Source organism: Lithobates pipiens, unplaced genomic scaffold (genome assembly GCF_037356315.1).
Source record: "Lithobates pipiens isolate NorthernLeopardFrog02 unplaced genomic scaffold, aLitPip1_a1.2 Scaffold_3, whole genome shotgun sequence".
Taxonomy (NCBI): domain Eukaryota; kingdom Metazoa; phylum Chordata; class Amphibia; order Anura; family Ranidae; genus Lithobates; species Lithobates pipiens.
Window position 1 is genome coordinate 127,017,276 of NW_027507790.1, and position 17,133 is coordinate 127,034,408.

Below are 17,133 nucleotides of genomic sequence, written 5' to 3' on the forward strand. Positions count from 1 at the left end.
GTCCCATGGGCGAAGGGCGAACAAGTGGCCACCGCATCCTAGCCTAGATAGAGTACCCTTTCTTCTTAACCTGACACTATTCTTTCTTTACCCTATATCCTTGCTCCGATATGCTTTGCTCAAACGCATCTGCTGTTAGGGCGGTAGATGAGTAATATTTTCTCTTTTTATATAACTCCACATAATACATAAGGCAAATATGTGAGAGGGATGATCTTTCTATAGGTATTACTTTGTTCTATCAATAATATGATCTGGTACTGTATGTAAAAATGTGGGCTGCCTACAACATACATCCCTATGTTTATTATTTTTGCCTTGTTGTGCTTCAAGATGGTAAAGCTATTGAAAAACGGCTGTCAAGTGCTCATTGGACATACCGATTCTATGTTTTTCTGTTTGATAATGCATCTGTGTGTTAAATGCTTTGTTAACCAACCTTGGATACGCAATAAGATAAGATTGAACTAAAAGGTCTTCAGAAAAAGTTTGTAAACTGCTGGAATTATCAGTACCATATACTTTACAGGACAAAAAAGATAAACTTAAAAAGTACATACTATATAAAATGGGACAGCCTCCAAAATATCTGAGAAACAAGTTGACATCTAAGGCAGCACTGGAAAGGATCAGCTTCAGAGTTGGATGCTTCTTTATCACATCCCTCAGCTTGATTAAAAGAAAGTCGCTGAACCGATCACGCTCATGAACTTCATCCTGTTATATGACCAATGACAATAAGTAGAGAGTATTACAAAGGCAAGCATGACAATATTTTCTCTGCATAAAATAAAGCTTTATCAACTTGCAACTAATGAAAAAAAGAGGCAAAAGATAAGTTATGATTATCATTCATTCCATAAAATAACAGGATTTTTGCAGTCACCATTTTTTTTTTTGAGTCCATTGGGAGAAACAGAGTATGTCACCACCTGGGTTATACTGCCACCTATTGAGAGTAGCGGGTTCCACGTCCTTTGCATTTGCATGAGACTCATGTGGGAGATAAGCCAGGAACCCTCCATCAAACTGTCACAACTGGGATTTAGAGGATAAAAGGATAATTTCCCCCATGGAACCAGGTTACATATTTACGGTGTAATGTGTAACGTGCTCCGGCCGTTCACTCAACCAACACCCCCCCCCCCCCCCCATCTTGTCCTCACACACAGTGGGCACAAACTAACCACTTCAATACTGGACACTTATACACATTCCTGCCCAGGACAAACTTTCAGCTTTTAGCTCTGTCACACATTGAATGACAATTGTGCGGTTATGCAACACTGTACTCATATTTTTAAGTTTTTTGAAACAAATATAGATTTCACTCGGTGGTATTTAATCACCACTGCGTATTTTTTTACTTTTTGCCAAGTACGGTCAATGAAAATAGACAGAAAATGTTTGAGAGAAAAAAAAAAAAAAAGTATGTGTTGGGGTTAATATATTTATTTTAAAAATAAATATTTCTTCATACATTTAGGTCAAAGTGTGTATATATATATATATATATATATATATATATATATATATATATTTTTTTTTTTTTTTTTTCTCTCCTGGGATAACAGGGCTCCCACCTGGCCTATTGTTTAGTGTCAGCCGAGCGAGAGCCCTGTTATCCTGGGAGATTATATGATGTCCTTCCAGGATAACAGGGTTCCCGCTCAGTCGTCATTTGATAATAGGCTGTCATTTTGGCAATAGGGAGGGGGTAAAAACAACTGCACCCACACAGTCGCATTACTCAAAGAGTTCTGTTAATGAACTACAACTACTATCTGTCATTGTGGCTGATGGCTGTAGTGCTCAATGAACTGCTGGGCACTGGTAAGCAGTCAAAGTTTATCGATCTTCCTGCTCTCCGGTGACTGTGTACTTGTACAAGAGGTATGGGCAGAGCGCTATGCAGAGAGTCTGCAGGAGCCTGCCATTGAACTAGTGATCTACTGATCACAGGTGCAGTGCTTTCCAGGCTCCTGTGGGAAAAACAAATGCATAATTCGTTTTTTTGTAGAAATACGTGCAGTTATTTTTTCCTCAAAAAGGTGAACACTACAGCCATTTGCCATGAGCATTCTATAAGCAAGGGATCAATCACAGCAGTGTTAAGAACCTTTTTAAGAGATTCTGATCAGCCAGCCAATGTCTGGCAAAGTAAAATCACAGCCAAGATAAAGGCAAAGAGCAGGACTCAGAGTAATTGAAATCGCTTCTGTTAGGTCCTTAAAGACAAGAGCATCCTGTTCCAAAATAGGAGATGCTGTATTAAAATGGGGATACCATTTTGTACAGAAACCCCTCAAATACAAGGATCATAAGCATCTAGGAACAGCAGTTTGTCGGGGGGTTTTCAATCTTCATAGAGTTCAAGAATGGTTGCAGTAAAGGTAAAATAAAAGCAAATGACATTGAAAAGCAATGAAATAGTCTATTATTTGGATGTAATAGCAGAAAGTAACAAATCCCCAGGATAAGCTCAGCTGGCAAGGACTGGAGCAATTCAGAATCAACTAGGGCTGTGGGCTGATCAGATACAGAATCTACAATGGAATTTATGGAAGCATGTTTGTGTCCTCTGCAGTCAGAATCAACAGCAACTGGGTGATTGGGGCCAGTCTTGCATGACTGCAGGGAAAACCTCAGCTGAAAGGGCAGAGGGACTGGCCACACTTGACAGAGCTAAAGAGGACTTGAATAATGGAATAGACTTCAGGATCAGAGGGCAGCATGATTCTAGGTTGCACACATCCATATCATCAGTAAGAACCGTTCGTGTGAACTAGAGGCACAAGCTGCAGCTGAACTGTTCCTCCTGTGTCTAGAATCAGACATGACGTGACCACTTGTCTGTAAGGCAACTAAAGGCTCTAAGTATGAGGCAAGGGCTCAAATACTCCCGAAATCCAAATTGCTGGTAGCAGATGAGGGTTGGATAGCAGTATGAAAAAATAAAAAAACGAATAGTTCCATGTGGCTCTTTGCAAGCAGGAGCAGAATTGGGGAGATGCTTTCCCAAACTCTGTATGGGGATGAAGGAGAGCGTGGAGCGCCCACGTACAAGCGACGCTCCACGCAGTGAATTATGTCAGTGCTCATTCCCACAGTGTTAACCCCTTAGCACTGTGGAAACTAGCGGGAAGCAGGGAATTTAAAGGCCAAGCTACCAATGTAAATGAAGTAGTACTTAAACCTCAGCCTGAACAGCCTACTCACAGGAGTACATTTTCAGAGACAATGAAAGTTCTAAGGCAATACCGGCAGCCCCGGAACTGAAAACAATTTGGTACTAAATTGTCACCAAAACAGTCTGGAAAGCTCCCTACTCGGTACCCAGTGCCCAAAGGTCACTTCCAGGCTTTTCCTCCAGTTCAGCAGGGTCCAAACACAGAACTGCAAAGTCCATATCAGGGATGACTGTGCCAGGCAGCTGCATTCAAGACCAGCTTTAGCAGTAAGGCAAAGAACAATCTTGATTCCAGAAAAAACACGAAGACAAAAAACGGTGCTAGTAAAAATAAGTCTTTTAAACTGCAGAGCTAAAGAAAAGATATTCATTCTCCTAGGACACTAGCAATAAACTGAAGCATGTTGGAGGGGTTGCCCTGGGCGGGCCTTTATATTCACTTGTCAGTGTCCAAACCTCCTGTAGGTGGAAATATAACCCAAAAAGGTGAAAGACCTTCTGCGTACCTCAATGGATGGGAAAGAAAAAGCATTTTAAAATTGAATTGTAGATAAAAAGTTAAACACATACAGTACATGTGAACAATCTTTCCTGCCCAAAAAATCTAACTCAAACACTCCTACCAGACCACCTACATTGTCTACTGAAGTCATATCAAAACAGCTTGGTCAAAATTTCACAATAGTTAATCCTCAGCACTCAGATGTCCAAACAATCAGTTCCACTGGAAAAATCTCTCAGCTGCTGGAAACCTTAACGCCACTCAGGCAAATGAACATATACAGATAAAACCCAGTGTGTAATACTTAATTGACACAATCTTAATGCTTGCAGACAGACAGGTGCTTATAGCAATTTTATAAGCATATATAAAAGTCTACTAAAGCTTGCGTTTCCCAAAAAGATTTGCCTTTTTTCTTCAATATTCACCCTCAAAGTTCTAGGATATGAAAACGATAAGGGAGTTTACTTCCACTTTACTTTAATGCTTGCAGACATCCAAGTGCTTATAGCCATTTTAAACTTAGTGTCAATTAATTAAAACTATGGCTAGATAGTGAAAGAACAGCAGCTTACTTTTGAAATCCTTGCTGTGTACTCCTGACTAGTTTGCAATGCTGTCCTTTTCCCCTTCCCCAATCTAAATAATGATGTACAGCAGGGGTACTGAATTAAAATTCACAAAGGCCAGGTTGTTAACTTTTTTTTTATTTCTGCAGAGGTCTGAATCAAATTTTGCTTCTATGACTCAGGTCTTTCATATCACCGCTCCCTTTACGTTAGTGTTCTCAGACCCACTTTAACCATCAAAACCCCCTTCATATCAGAGCCCCACAACTTTACAGTCCTACATCACATCCCCCCCTTGCACTCACAACCACCCATATCACAGCTCACCCCTTGCTGACATCAGAGCCGCCCTTCCTCACATCACAAACTTTTCATATCAGAGCACCCCCCCCCCACATCACAGCCCCCCATATGATAGCTTCCCCTCATCACAGCCACCTTTATCACAGCTCCCCTTTCTTACATCTAATCACAGACCATTATCTCTCATCACAGTCCCCCTTGCCATCACAATCTCCCTCACCTCATCACAGCCGCCCTCCTCACATCAAAAACCCTTAATATGGGGGGGGAAGGGGGCTGTCATATCACGACAATCCCCCACATCACAGTCACCCAAGTATTACAGTCCTTCCCTCTCACAGCCCTTAATATCAGAGCTCACCCCTCACAGGCAGAGTGGACTCCTCTTCTGGGTGTGCTTGCCTGGGCCACCGCTAAGCTCCATGCATCTCGCCCTCCTTGTTGCTGTGGGTTTAGCAGCAGGCGAGGGCATGGGGGGGGGGGGGGGGGGGGTTGGCAACTACCTCTCTCCCTGTAGACCTTCCGTTCCTCACGCCTGCTCTGCTGTGACCTCAGCAGCAGTGGGTGCATTGGGGGGAGAATTCGGGTCCAGGTCCACGCAGAGCTGCTCTATCTATTCCTCCATGACACAGTGAGAGCAACAGGAGCCATTGGTACCTGCTGCTGTCAATCAAATAAAGTGATGAGTCAGAAAGCGGGCAGAGGAGTGTGCGCAACCACGGTTGAACGCACTTCCACATAGAGATGAGAGAGAGATATATAGAGAGAGATATATAGAGAGAGATATATAGAGAGAGATATATAGAGAGAGAGAGAGAGATATATATATATATATATATATATATTTTTTTTTTCTTCTTAATCACAGCCAGCAGCAAAGTTTTGAATATACACACACACACACATTTTATATACACATATACACACAGACATATATTATATATATATATATATATATATATATATATATATATATATATATATATATATATATATATATATATATATATATATATATATATATATATATATATATATATAAAATGTGTGGCGTTTTGTACAGTTACTAATTTCATTTTTGTGTGTGTATATATATATATATATATATATATATATATATATATATATATATATATATATATATATATATATATATATATATATATATATATATTATTGTTTTCTGATATGATATATTGTATGTATGCATTAATAAAATCTTTTTATATCGTTATAAGAATTTATATGCATGCCTGTGATATACTCCAATATACCCATGGGAACAACCGTCTAAAAGGCCCACCCTCTACAGATCACTTGTTCTTTTGTCCGGTAATGTAACACTGCTAGCAAATTAAAATTAAAATATTTTTTTCACACACTTTTTTTTAGTATTTGATCACTACTGGGTTTATCTTGCAATTGTTAAAGAAACTCAGTGCCATATCACAAAAAATGGCCTGGTCATGAAGGGGAGGTAAACCTTCCGAGAGGTCAAGTGGTTAAAGCAGAACAAAACCCACCAATTTAACAGTTTCCCACAACACTGCATGCAACGAATGATAACTGTTACATTTGCCAGTTATCTTATGTTAGCTATCAACCGAATTGTCAAGGTATCCAATGGCTGGTGTCATAGCTGACCACATATGCAGTAAATGCCCAGCTTGTGTCGCAATATAAAGCCTTACCACAATAATATGAGTCACAGTAGAAAGTGTGCTGTCTCCACCCATGAGAGTGCGCAGAAGAACTCCATTGGTGCAGAATGTCAGGAGAGTCTTGGGAGAAACACTATTAAATAGAGAAAAACACATTTTAAATGTACAATAAAAGGTTACTTCCTTTACACTGCATTTGGATTGTGCAGTATTAGCAACTAGCAATTCTTGATAAACGCAACAGGATCTAAAATACCCTCACTACTCAATCAATCCTACCACTGCACCAAAACTAAACTAACATCTACTAAAGCTGCCACTTTAAAAAAATATGGCATTAGTCAGCAAAATTACCACAATCTAGACGCTAGAGGTAAATAGCGACGCTGGTGTAACGACATATCCGGCAACCCATCGCAGATTGCTACGGAAGTGACGTTTTGTTGCCGCCATCTTGCTACACTCAAATTGTCCACAGTTAGGATACACTAAGAGGGGGAAAGCGGACATGTTGTTACACCCACCGCTGTTTTGCATTTTACACGTATTTATAACGGTAAACTGCGTTTATATAGTGAAATACAGTACTTAGAACTCCATCTGACTGCTTAGCTGTTGAATTTTAAAAGCAGCAAACTTCTGTGAGATTAGTAAACCTGTGAGATGAGCAGGGATGCCTCAGATTTAAAAATTCAACATCTAACTAGTCACACAGAGTTCTAAGTACTGCATTTCACTATATAAACTCACTTTACTGTTATAAATACGTGTAAAATGAAAAACTCCCCTGGGTGTAACATGTCTGCTTCTCCCTTCCTAATGTGTGCTTACTGTGGACGAGTGTGGGGTGTACCAAGATGGCGGCGTCGGAACGTCACTTCCGTAGCAAACTGCGATGGGTCGCTGAATATGTTGTTACACTGGCACCTATTGATGTACTTAAAAACAACCAGTGATGGAAAAGGTGCAAAAAGTCCAATGTAAATAAGTCCACAATTGGAAAATTAAAAAAAAGTGAGTCCATACAGAAACACAGATGAAAGATATTCACTCCACACCACGTCAACGCTCCCCCATACGATGTACGTTCAACAGCGATAATTGCCTCACACGTTCAGGTTTGCCATTCAGGCATTATACCCCTCAGGGTTACATTACAGCAACACTGCTCTAAAAAAATTTAAAAAAAAACAAAAAAAAAAAACAAATAGGATTTTTAAAACAGCTTACCTGTAAAATCCTTTTCTTGGAGTACATCATAGGACACAGTCTCAAGTAATTACTTAGTGGGTTATAGGCCTACCTTCAGGTGTTGACACCGGTATAACCAATACAGGAAGTTGACTCCGGTATATATTTAACCCGTCCTCCTTCCAGGAGTTTTTGTAGCCAAGCAATATACTCTCAGCAAGGAAGATAGATATCCACCGCTCCAGGCCAGTACACCAAAAAAAGCTTTGCTCGTCCTCCAGACAAATAGGGGTCCCAGGTGCATGCTGATTGTACAACCAAATGAATAGAAAATGGAAAATGCTATGAGTAAGCGCCAATTTCAGCGTTAAATGCTTTAGCAATTTTGTTCTATATTTTTCCCTTTGCTGCTGTGATTTGTGTGATGTGAGGTTTTTCATTAGAGAAAATAAAGGCACGGTTTACTTTATTCGATTCGGAGTGCGGCTGTCCAGAGTTTTTCCATTTTCTATTCAATATACTCTCACCTCATAAAACAGAGGGGCGGCAGCTCTGTGTCCTATGATGTACTCCAAGAAAAGGATTTTTATAAGTAAGCCGTTTTAAAAAATACAATTTTCTTCATCGTACATCATAGGACACAGCGCCTCAAGTAATTACTTAGTGGTATGTCCCATAGCAATGCTACTTGAGGGGAGTGACAAAACAACCCATAGGCTAACCCCCAGACCTGAGGACTTACACTGCTGCCTGCAGCACGCTGCACCAAAGGGCGCTATCCTCATTCCATCTTACATTGATAAAGTTTTACAAATGTATTTACTGAAGACCAAGTTATGGTTTTGCAAACCTGAGACATGGAGGCCTGGTGACGCACTGCCCAAGAAACACTAACTGTTCTGGTAGAGTGCGCCTTAACTTAAAAAGGGAGAATCTTTCCATTTAAATCATAAGTTTAAATTTATAACTTGCGGAATCCACTTAGCGACAGTGGATTTCAACGCCGCCTGTCCTTTTTTAGGACCCTCTGGCAGAATAATTAAGACGTCAGTCTTACCAATCGGAGCAGTTCTCTCTAAATAGATCTTCACTGCTCTCACTACATGAAGACAATGTAGTGACTTTTCTTCCCAGGAACATGGTTTTGGAAAAACTATGGCAAGACAATATCTTGGTTCAGGTGAAAACCTGAAACCACTTTTGGCAAAAAGCCTGGACGAGGACATAACACCACTCTGTCCTCATGAATAATCAAATATGTCTCTTTACAAGAAAGAGCAGCCAATTCTGAAACCCTCCTTGCTGAGGATATAGTAACCAAAAACATCAGCTTCCTAGTCAGAAGGACTAAGGGAACATGCTGTAATGGTTAAAATGTCGGTTTTTGTAACACTGAAAACTAAATTCAAGTCCCAAGGGGTTAAAGGTGATTTAACTGGCGGATTAATCTGCATCACCCCTTGCATAAAACCCCAAACTAAAGAATGTGTAGCAAGCGGTCTTTGAAATAATACCTAACTTCATCTTGACGCCCAATTGTAGAAAAGCAAGGATTCTGCCTATAATATATCTCTGAGGGTGCCAACCCTTGGATTCACACCAGGAAACATAGGCTTTCCAGAATCTATAATATAGAGCTCTAGAAGCTGGCTTCCTAGCATTAATCAAAGTACAGATAACTGACCTGGAAAGCCCACGTTTATTCAGAATGTGTGTCTCAATAGCCAAGCCGTTAAATTTTACGTTAGTAAAGTAGAATGGAATATCAGCCCCTGAGATAGCAGGTCTGGCCTTAGTGGGAGGGACCATGGACCCTCCACTACCATCTTTATGATCTCTGCGTACCGTGGCCTTCTGGGCCATGCTGGTGCTACCAGTATTACCAACTTTCTTTCCAGCTTGATCCTGCAAATAACTCGAGATAGCAACTGAATCGAGGGAAAAGCATAGATCAGTGAGAATTGATGCCACGGGATCACCAACGCATCTTTGGCAAACAGACTAAAACACTTCGGAGCGAAGAGACCATTCCCCCGGGAATAACTGCCGCTGACTTAGATAGTCCGCCTGCCAATTCTCTACTCCCGGAATGAAACGTGCAGATAGGCATGGGAGATTCTCTTCTGTCCAAGTTAGAATCTGGTTCACCTCTCTCTCAGCTGACAGACCTTTGGTGCTCCCTTGGCGATTGATATATGCCACAGTTGTGGCATTGTCGGATTGGATCTTGACAGGACAACTCTTTAACCTGGAGGTCCAGGTTTTTTTGAGCCAGATACATTGCCCGAATCTCTAGGATGTAGACGGGCAAGGCTCCTGCTTCCCAGCCTGAAAGGCTGGCATCTTTCATTACTACCTTCCAGATAATGGTCTGAGGGACTTTCCCTTCAGCAAGTTCCAAGACAGTAACCACCAACTGAGGCTTTGGGACATTCATAGGGACAGCCACATTGGCAAGTCCAAAGCTTGAATCGTTTTGTTCCAAGCAGACAGGATACGGTTTTGAAAAAAAAATAAAAATAAACAAACAGTCTCGAATGGAACTGGGCATAGGGAACTACTTTGAATGAAGCTACCATCTTCCCCAACAACCTCATGCAAAGGCGAATTGAAGGATCTCTTTGACCTGACCATCCTCACCAGCTCTTGTATGGAGCTGATCCTTGCGGGAGGCAAGAACAACCTTTTCTGGGCTGTGTCTATGATCAGGCCCAGATACTTCAGCCTTCTTAATGGCTTTAAGGAGGATTTTTTAGGTTGAGAATCCAACCCAAACCTTCCAATTAACTGCTTGTAATGGCTACACTTTGCTTCAAGCGAGCCACTGACTGGTCTATTAACAGATCGTCTAAGTAAGCCAAGATAGTTATGCCCTGTGCCCTTAACCTGGCTAGAGGTGAAGCTGCTAGTAACCTTTGTGAATACCCGAGGTGCTGTAGCAAGCCCCAAAGGGCCAGGCTACAAACTGAAAATGCTTCTGTTCTACTTCGAAACGCAGAAACCTCTGGTGAGGAGGAAATATAGGGACATGCAGATATGCATTTCTGATGTTGATGGATGCCAGAAATTCTCCTCCTTGCAGGATGGAAATGACTGACTTGATTGACTCCATGCGAAAGGTCTTCAGGAACCGATTTAGATTCCATAGATCTAGACTTGGTCTGATATCCCCATTTGGCTTTGGCAACGTAAATAGGTTTGAGTAAAACCCCAAACCTTGCTCTTATTTGGGAATGTCTCATCTCCCCTTGAGCCAATAATCGATCCAATGCTTGCAACAGGGATTACCTTTTCCCTGGATCCTTGGGAACGTTTGATCTCAGAAAACAAGATGGTGGAAACTCTCAAAGCTCTAGCTTGTATCCTAGAGACACTGTGGAGAGAGTCCATTTGTCCTGCATCTACCTTTGCCAGACTTCTGAGTACCTCAGAAATCTCCCCCCCACCTTGGTGAGGGGTGATGCCTCTTCATGAGGAGGTCTTGGTATTCTGCCTTGTAGACTTGCTGCCCCAGGTCTTCCTTTGTGCCTGGGTTTGACCCTGGTCTCTTCCTGTAGAGTCAGATGGAGGAGGCTGTCGCCCCTGCCAAGAGGTGGATGCCCCTGGCGTGGTGAAAAAAGTCAGTTTAAACAAAGGACGCTTATATTTTCTCTTGACTGGCAAAAGAGTACTCTTTCCACTAGAAATTGTTTGAATGCATTTATCCAAATTATCGCCAAAGAATCATTCTAATTAGAAGGTTCTTATGAGGTGTTTCAGCTGACCAACCCTTTAACCAAAGGGTTCTTTGCATATGTACAAGCACAAGGCGTGATGCCTGGTGAATAGAACCCTTCATAGCATCTATAGCAAAGCATAATGCTTTAGGTAGCCCGGTTAATTCCCATGCTTGTTGTGCAGGGAGCTCATTTGAGAGCATCTGTCAACTGGTCTTTAAGGACTGACAGATGCCTATAGCTGTCATTTGCAGGCTGAGCAATAGTACCTGCTAAGAAAAGAATAAAAAAAAAAAAAAAAAAAAAAAAAAAAAAGGATTTTAAACAGACCTTCTAACTTCTTATCTGTTGGCTCTTTAAGCATAGGTGCATTGTCCACTGTGCAAGTTAAACTTTTATTCACATTGGAAATTGCAGTAAACTGCTGGAACTTTTCATCTTTTAGTGAGTTTTTCTTCCATAGGACAGAGACTTGAGAATCTCTTTGGAGGGGAAAAATGCTTATCCGGATGATCCCATTCTGTATAAATACGTTTTTCCAGTAATGCTTTGACGGTAAACGCATGCAAAGGCTTCAAGGAATCCAAGGAGGAGACCGGACCTTCAGCTAACTCTGTTAGGGGTAGCATGAAAGCCGAGCGAACCATCTTTGTAAGGCTCTGTACTTCAGATTGTTAAGTAGGAACTTCAAGTATTGTTTCCTCCTCAGAGGAATAATCGGCTTGCGTTTCCTCCCGATCATCTAAGGGAAATACCCCATCCTGTCTCCATAATTCTTTTGGACCCTCCACTGACTGTAAACAGTCTAAGGTAGGGGAGGGGAATCTAGGACAGTTCCTAGCCACTTGGATGGAGGATACGATTAAAGCTGCTAATCTTCCTTCTAAGCCTTGCAAGGCAGAGGAAAATGCATCTTCAGTCACATATAAAAGGGGCTGAAGTGTGTGAAGCAGTTGCACCACCGCTAACTTCCAATGACTCACCTTGGCTTGCCAGGTCTGATCTCTACGAAGAGGAAGACAGTATGGAGGCATAACTGGGATTCCCAGTGCCTGGGAGCGATACCTTAGGTACCTTTATGGTAGGTCTGGAAGACATAGTGCTAAGCACAAAGCAGAGGTACACACAAAATATTTGCTTGACAACAGTTCTTGCAAAAGAGCATATCACTAATTAACAGTTCTTTAGTAACAATAGTTTTTCCTTTTTGGAAATGCCTCTCTACACCCTTACTTGCCCAGCACTCTGGTGTCTCCTAGTGTGACAGACTGCCTCGCTTCAGTTAAAAGGTATCTCTGAAAACGCGTGTCCATGATATAAAGCCTTACGTGGAACGTGATTGGCATCCTCAGCGCTTCCCCCTCAGATATGCTGCGAGTGGGGGGGGTGTGTGTGTGTGTGTTACATCCATACACAGTGCCACGTGACCTTGCGGACACATCCCTCTGCGTCCTTAGGCTTACCCGCCCTTCTCTTTGAATATGTCTGGTGTGCGCACGCGAACGACATTCGGGTCTGCTACTGCAGACCTGAAGGGAGAAGGTGACGCTGGCCGTTCCTTTCGGAAGCCGCCTGAAACAGGGATCGGCATTTACACTGCCCTGCTAGGGACCCGTACAGCCAACACAAAGTAAGGAGAGTATCTAACTTGTGGACACACTATATACCGCTGTAAGAGGGGGGGTTCTGTCAGCAGATTTATAGTCTTTAAAACCACAGAGACACAGTTTACCAATGTTACTAGGTGGAAGTGCTGGGTTGTAATTAAAACACACAGTTACAGTTAAAGCCGATGCGTCAACCATTCAGCCACCGCCCATATAGAAGTTTATACACATCTCTGTATTAGTAACTGCTGTATTTTTACCAAAACCCAAAAGATCTCTTTAACTGCTTAAGGACCACCTCCTGCACATATACATTGGCAGAATGGCACAGCTGGGCACAAGCACATACTGGTACATTGCTCTTTAAGTGCCCAGCCATGGGTCAGGAGCACGCCGCCGGTGGTGCTCCCCATCCCCGACCTGGTCCTGAGCTCCAAGACCGTGGCCGCGGGACCAGCGGACCCAATCGCCGATTGTGTCCCACGATCGGGTCACAGAGCTGAAGTACGAGGAAAGGTCTGTGTAAACAAACCTCTCCCTGTGCTTCCTACTGTGGCTGTCACCGATCCTCTGTTCCCTGTTATAGGAAAGACGATCAGCAACCTCACATGCCGGGCCACGCCCCCTACAATTAAAAAGAAAACACAACGTCACACATAACCATTAGGGGGCAATGAGGGGTTAACTCCTTCACTGCCAGTGTCATTTACACAGGAATCAGTGCATTTAAATAGCACTGATTGCTGTATATATGACAATGGTCCCAAAAATGTGTCACAAATGATGTGTCCTCCATAATGTAGCAGTCACAATAAAAATCGCTGATCGTCGCGATTACTAGTAAAAAAAAATAATTTATAAAAATGCTATAAAACTATCCCCTATTTTGTTAACGCTATAACTCTTGCGCAAACCAATCAATCGCTAATTGCGATTTTTTTTTACAAAAAATATTTAGAGGAATACGTATCGGCCTAAACCGAGGAAAAAATGTTATTTTATATATTTTTTGGGGATATTTATTATAGCAAAAAGTAAAAAAAAAAAAATTTTTTTTCAAAATTGTCACTCTATTTTTGCTTATAGCGTAAAAAATAAAAACTGCAGAGGTGATCAAATACCACCAAAAGAAAGCTCTATTTGTGGGGAAAAAAAAAGAACCCCAATTTTGTTTGGGAGCCACGTCGCAAGACCGCGCAATTGTCAGTTAAAGCGACGCAGTGCTGAATCGCAAAAAGGGGCCTGGTCCTTTGGCTGCAAATTGGTCCGGGACTTAAGTGGTTAAAGAGGGATTTCACTGTGGAAAAAAAAATATTAAAAGCCAGCAGCTACAAATACTGCAGCTGCTGACTTAATAAATGGACACTCACCTGTCCCAGGGTCCAGCTACGATCGGCTCTCGGCTGCCGGCAATCGCTCGGCTCTCGGCTGCTGCCGCCACCATTCTAGGTGAGGTAATCAGGAAGTGAAGCGCCGCGGCTTCACTTCCCGGTTTCCTACTGAGCAGCGCAATAGGAATTGTCCGCGCTGTCTCTTGGACCCGTGTGTGTCCCAGAAGACAGCGCGCAGGGACAGGAAGAGGCATAGACTCCCGTGGGAGTCTACACCCACTTCCGGGCATACATACCTGTCTTTGACAGGTATCTGCACCCCCCTCCCCCCTGAAAGGTGCCAATTGTGACACCGGAGGGGGGGAGGGTTCCGATGAGCGGAAGTTCCACTTTAGGGTACAACCCCCTCTGCCGCTGTAACCACACATGTTCCGAGACAGAGCTGCACTAAGACAAATACATAGGTAGTGTAAGTTACTGCCTATAGAGGAGACATTTTTAAGGCACATTGAAAGAAAAAAAAAAAAAAAAAAAAAAAAAACATAGCTTCTTCCCTTACCTAGTCTTCGCTGCAGGATACTGCTGATTTAACAGACAGATCCAAGTTTCACCCATCACAGCGGGCAGCGTAGTTTAAACATTCAAAGACGGGGCCCTTTTAATAGGGTTTCCGCTCCTTTGGGCCTTGTATAGCACCCCTCAGGACAACTTTAGGTAATGAAGCAAGACCAAAGAGTCCTGGTTCCTAGGGTCCAGCTCTCAGAGAAAAGCTTACAGGCAAAACTGTGTTCTTGAATTGAGGTCCAGGTACCATCTTAAGGCCTCAGTGGTGAGGATGGATACGGTTGTGGAGGTTTATTTAAATCCAGCATGGATTCCTCCCTGGAGCTCCTCACTCGTGACCAACACCCTAGACACTAGCGAAAAAACTGAGTGCTCCTAGAAGGAGGAGGGGTTATATAGGGGAGTCAACTTCCTGTATTGGTTATACCAGTGTCAACACCTGAAGGTAGGACTATAACCCACTAAGTAAATACTTGAAGCTCTGTCCCCTATGATGTACGATTAAGAAAAAGATGATAGATTATAAAATCCTCCCTATAATTCATATACTCCATATCTATACAGTACAAATACATAACTATAAAAAAAAATCCTTAAGTTAAAAATTATTTATAAAAAATATTTTTAGATTTAAGTCAATATTTAACCCTTTGGGTATTAAATTATTCATTAAAAAATACATTTAGTTTCTTTTTTTGAGACAGAGCTCTCACCCTGTTGGAACCTCTCCACGCTGGATATACACTATCTATCCCACAAAACAGTGTTTCGGTCTCCCCACATAATACAGACCACATGGACACCATAATAAATATACCATTAGCATAAAATCCCTTTTTTGGCAAAATGGATTTTCTGTTGGCCTGGTGCATCAAGAATTTATTTTACCACAGAGTCACCAAAACTGGGTGCTTTCCTATAGATAAATTTGGGACAAGTAGGTAATACCGATCCCAAATCTCTGTCCATGCATAGAATATGCTAATATCGCTTCAAGATCTGTGTTGTGCCCTCTTTATTTGTAAGGCATAACTCCCTAGGTAAAGTACCTACCTCATTTATAATGTTATCTAAAACCTCTGCATTATAGCCCTTTTACATGAATTTGGCTTTCAAATTATTAGCTTGCATATAATAGTCCTGTCCACTGCAATTGCGTTTTACCCAAATAATGTGTCCATACTGGGCGATGTCTGCTATTGACCAACAGGTAACTATTCCTGTCCGTGGGCTTAAAGTAAACTTTAGTCATCAATTCAAGATCACATCTTTCCATAGAGACATTCAAAAAAATGTATGCTTGTAGTACTGACCTGGTATTCTAATTTAATATTGTTAGTATTACAATTTAAATACTCTAAAAATTCATGAACAGGGTCTTCAGACCCCTCCATCTAAATAAGAGATTGTCTATAAATCTCCAATAAAAAAAAATTAGCTGGGGTCTAGAAGTATTAAATACATGTCTGTCTTCTCACTTTGCCATAAATAAGCTGGTGAGGCTTGGCGCAAACTTTGCACCCATAGCCATGTCAACTTAAGTATAAAAATAGCCATTATGTGAGCTGCAGAAATCTAATACTTAACCCAGAAAGCATTTTTTGTATGTGGGATGTCAACCCGTTTACTCAAAGCTTAATTTAGGGCAAGTAGCGCATTATGTTGTATGATGGTATAAAGTGAGGACACAGCCAACCCAGTGAACAGGTGACAAAAGCCTATCTAAAGGATAGGAAGGACTTACTGCAGTCACTTGATGAAGTGAAATTGGACCCATCTGCACCCACTTTTCTGGCGACTGCAGATGTGTCCTCGCTTTATACCATCATTCAACATGATGATGCACTACTTGCCCTAAATTGGGCTTTGAGTAACCGGGATGACATCCCACATACACAAAAATGTTTCCTGGGTAAACTATTTGATTTCTGCAGCTCACAATTATTTCTGGTAGCAAGGGCATTTTTATATCCAAGTTAGTTTGCACCAAGCCTCGCCAACTTTGTTATAACAGAGTGTGAAGACAGGCATGTATTTAATACTTATAGACTGCAGCTGACATTTTATCAGGGCTTTATAGATTACCTATTTATATGGAAGGGGTCTGAAGACTCTGTACATGAATTTTTATCTTATTTAAATTGTAATAATAAAATTTGAATACCAGGTCAGTACTACAAAAATACATCTTTTGGATGTCACTGTTGAAAGTTGTGGCCTTGAATTGATAATTAAGGTTACCTTAAGTCCATGGGCAGGAATAGTTACTTGTCAGTCAATATCAGACATCACCCAGTATGGATAAATAAAAAAAAAAAAAAAAAAAATGTCAAATATTGCGTGTAAAATGCAATTACAGTAGACAGGAAGACTATTATATTCAAGCTAATCATTTGAAAGCCAAATTCATGGAAAAGGGCTATAATGCAGAGGTTCTAGATAACATTATAAATGAAGTAGGGGTGTTACCTAGGGAGTTATGTCTTAAAAATAAGGAGG

General features: G+C 41.5%; 1 protein-coding gene across 3 annotated transcripts in view; it reads right to left on the minus strand.

The window, feature by feature from the left end:
- The window catches only part of YTHDC2 (YTH N6-methyladenosine RNA binding protein C2), a 274,280-nt gene that overhangs the window by 190,741 nt on the left and 66,406 nt on the right, over positions 1-17,133 (minus strand). For all 3 annotated transcript variants that reach the window (XM_077462267.1, XM_077462265.1, XM_077462266.1), the window contains 2 exons: positions 6,256-6,358; positions 561-717 (listed from right to left, as the gene is read on the minus strand). In XM_077462267.1, the coding sequence (XP_077318393.1) occupies positions 561-717; positions 6,256-6,358 (260 nt within the window). The remainder of the gene's footprint in view (positions 1-560; positions 718-6,255; positions 6,359-17,133) is intronic.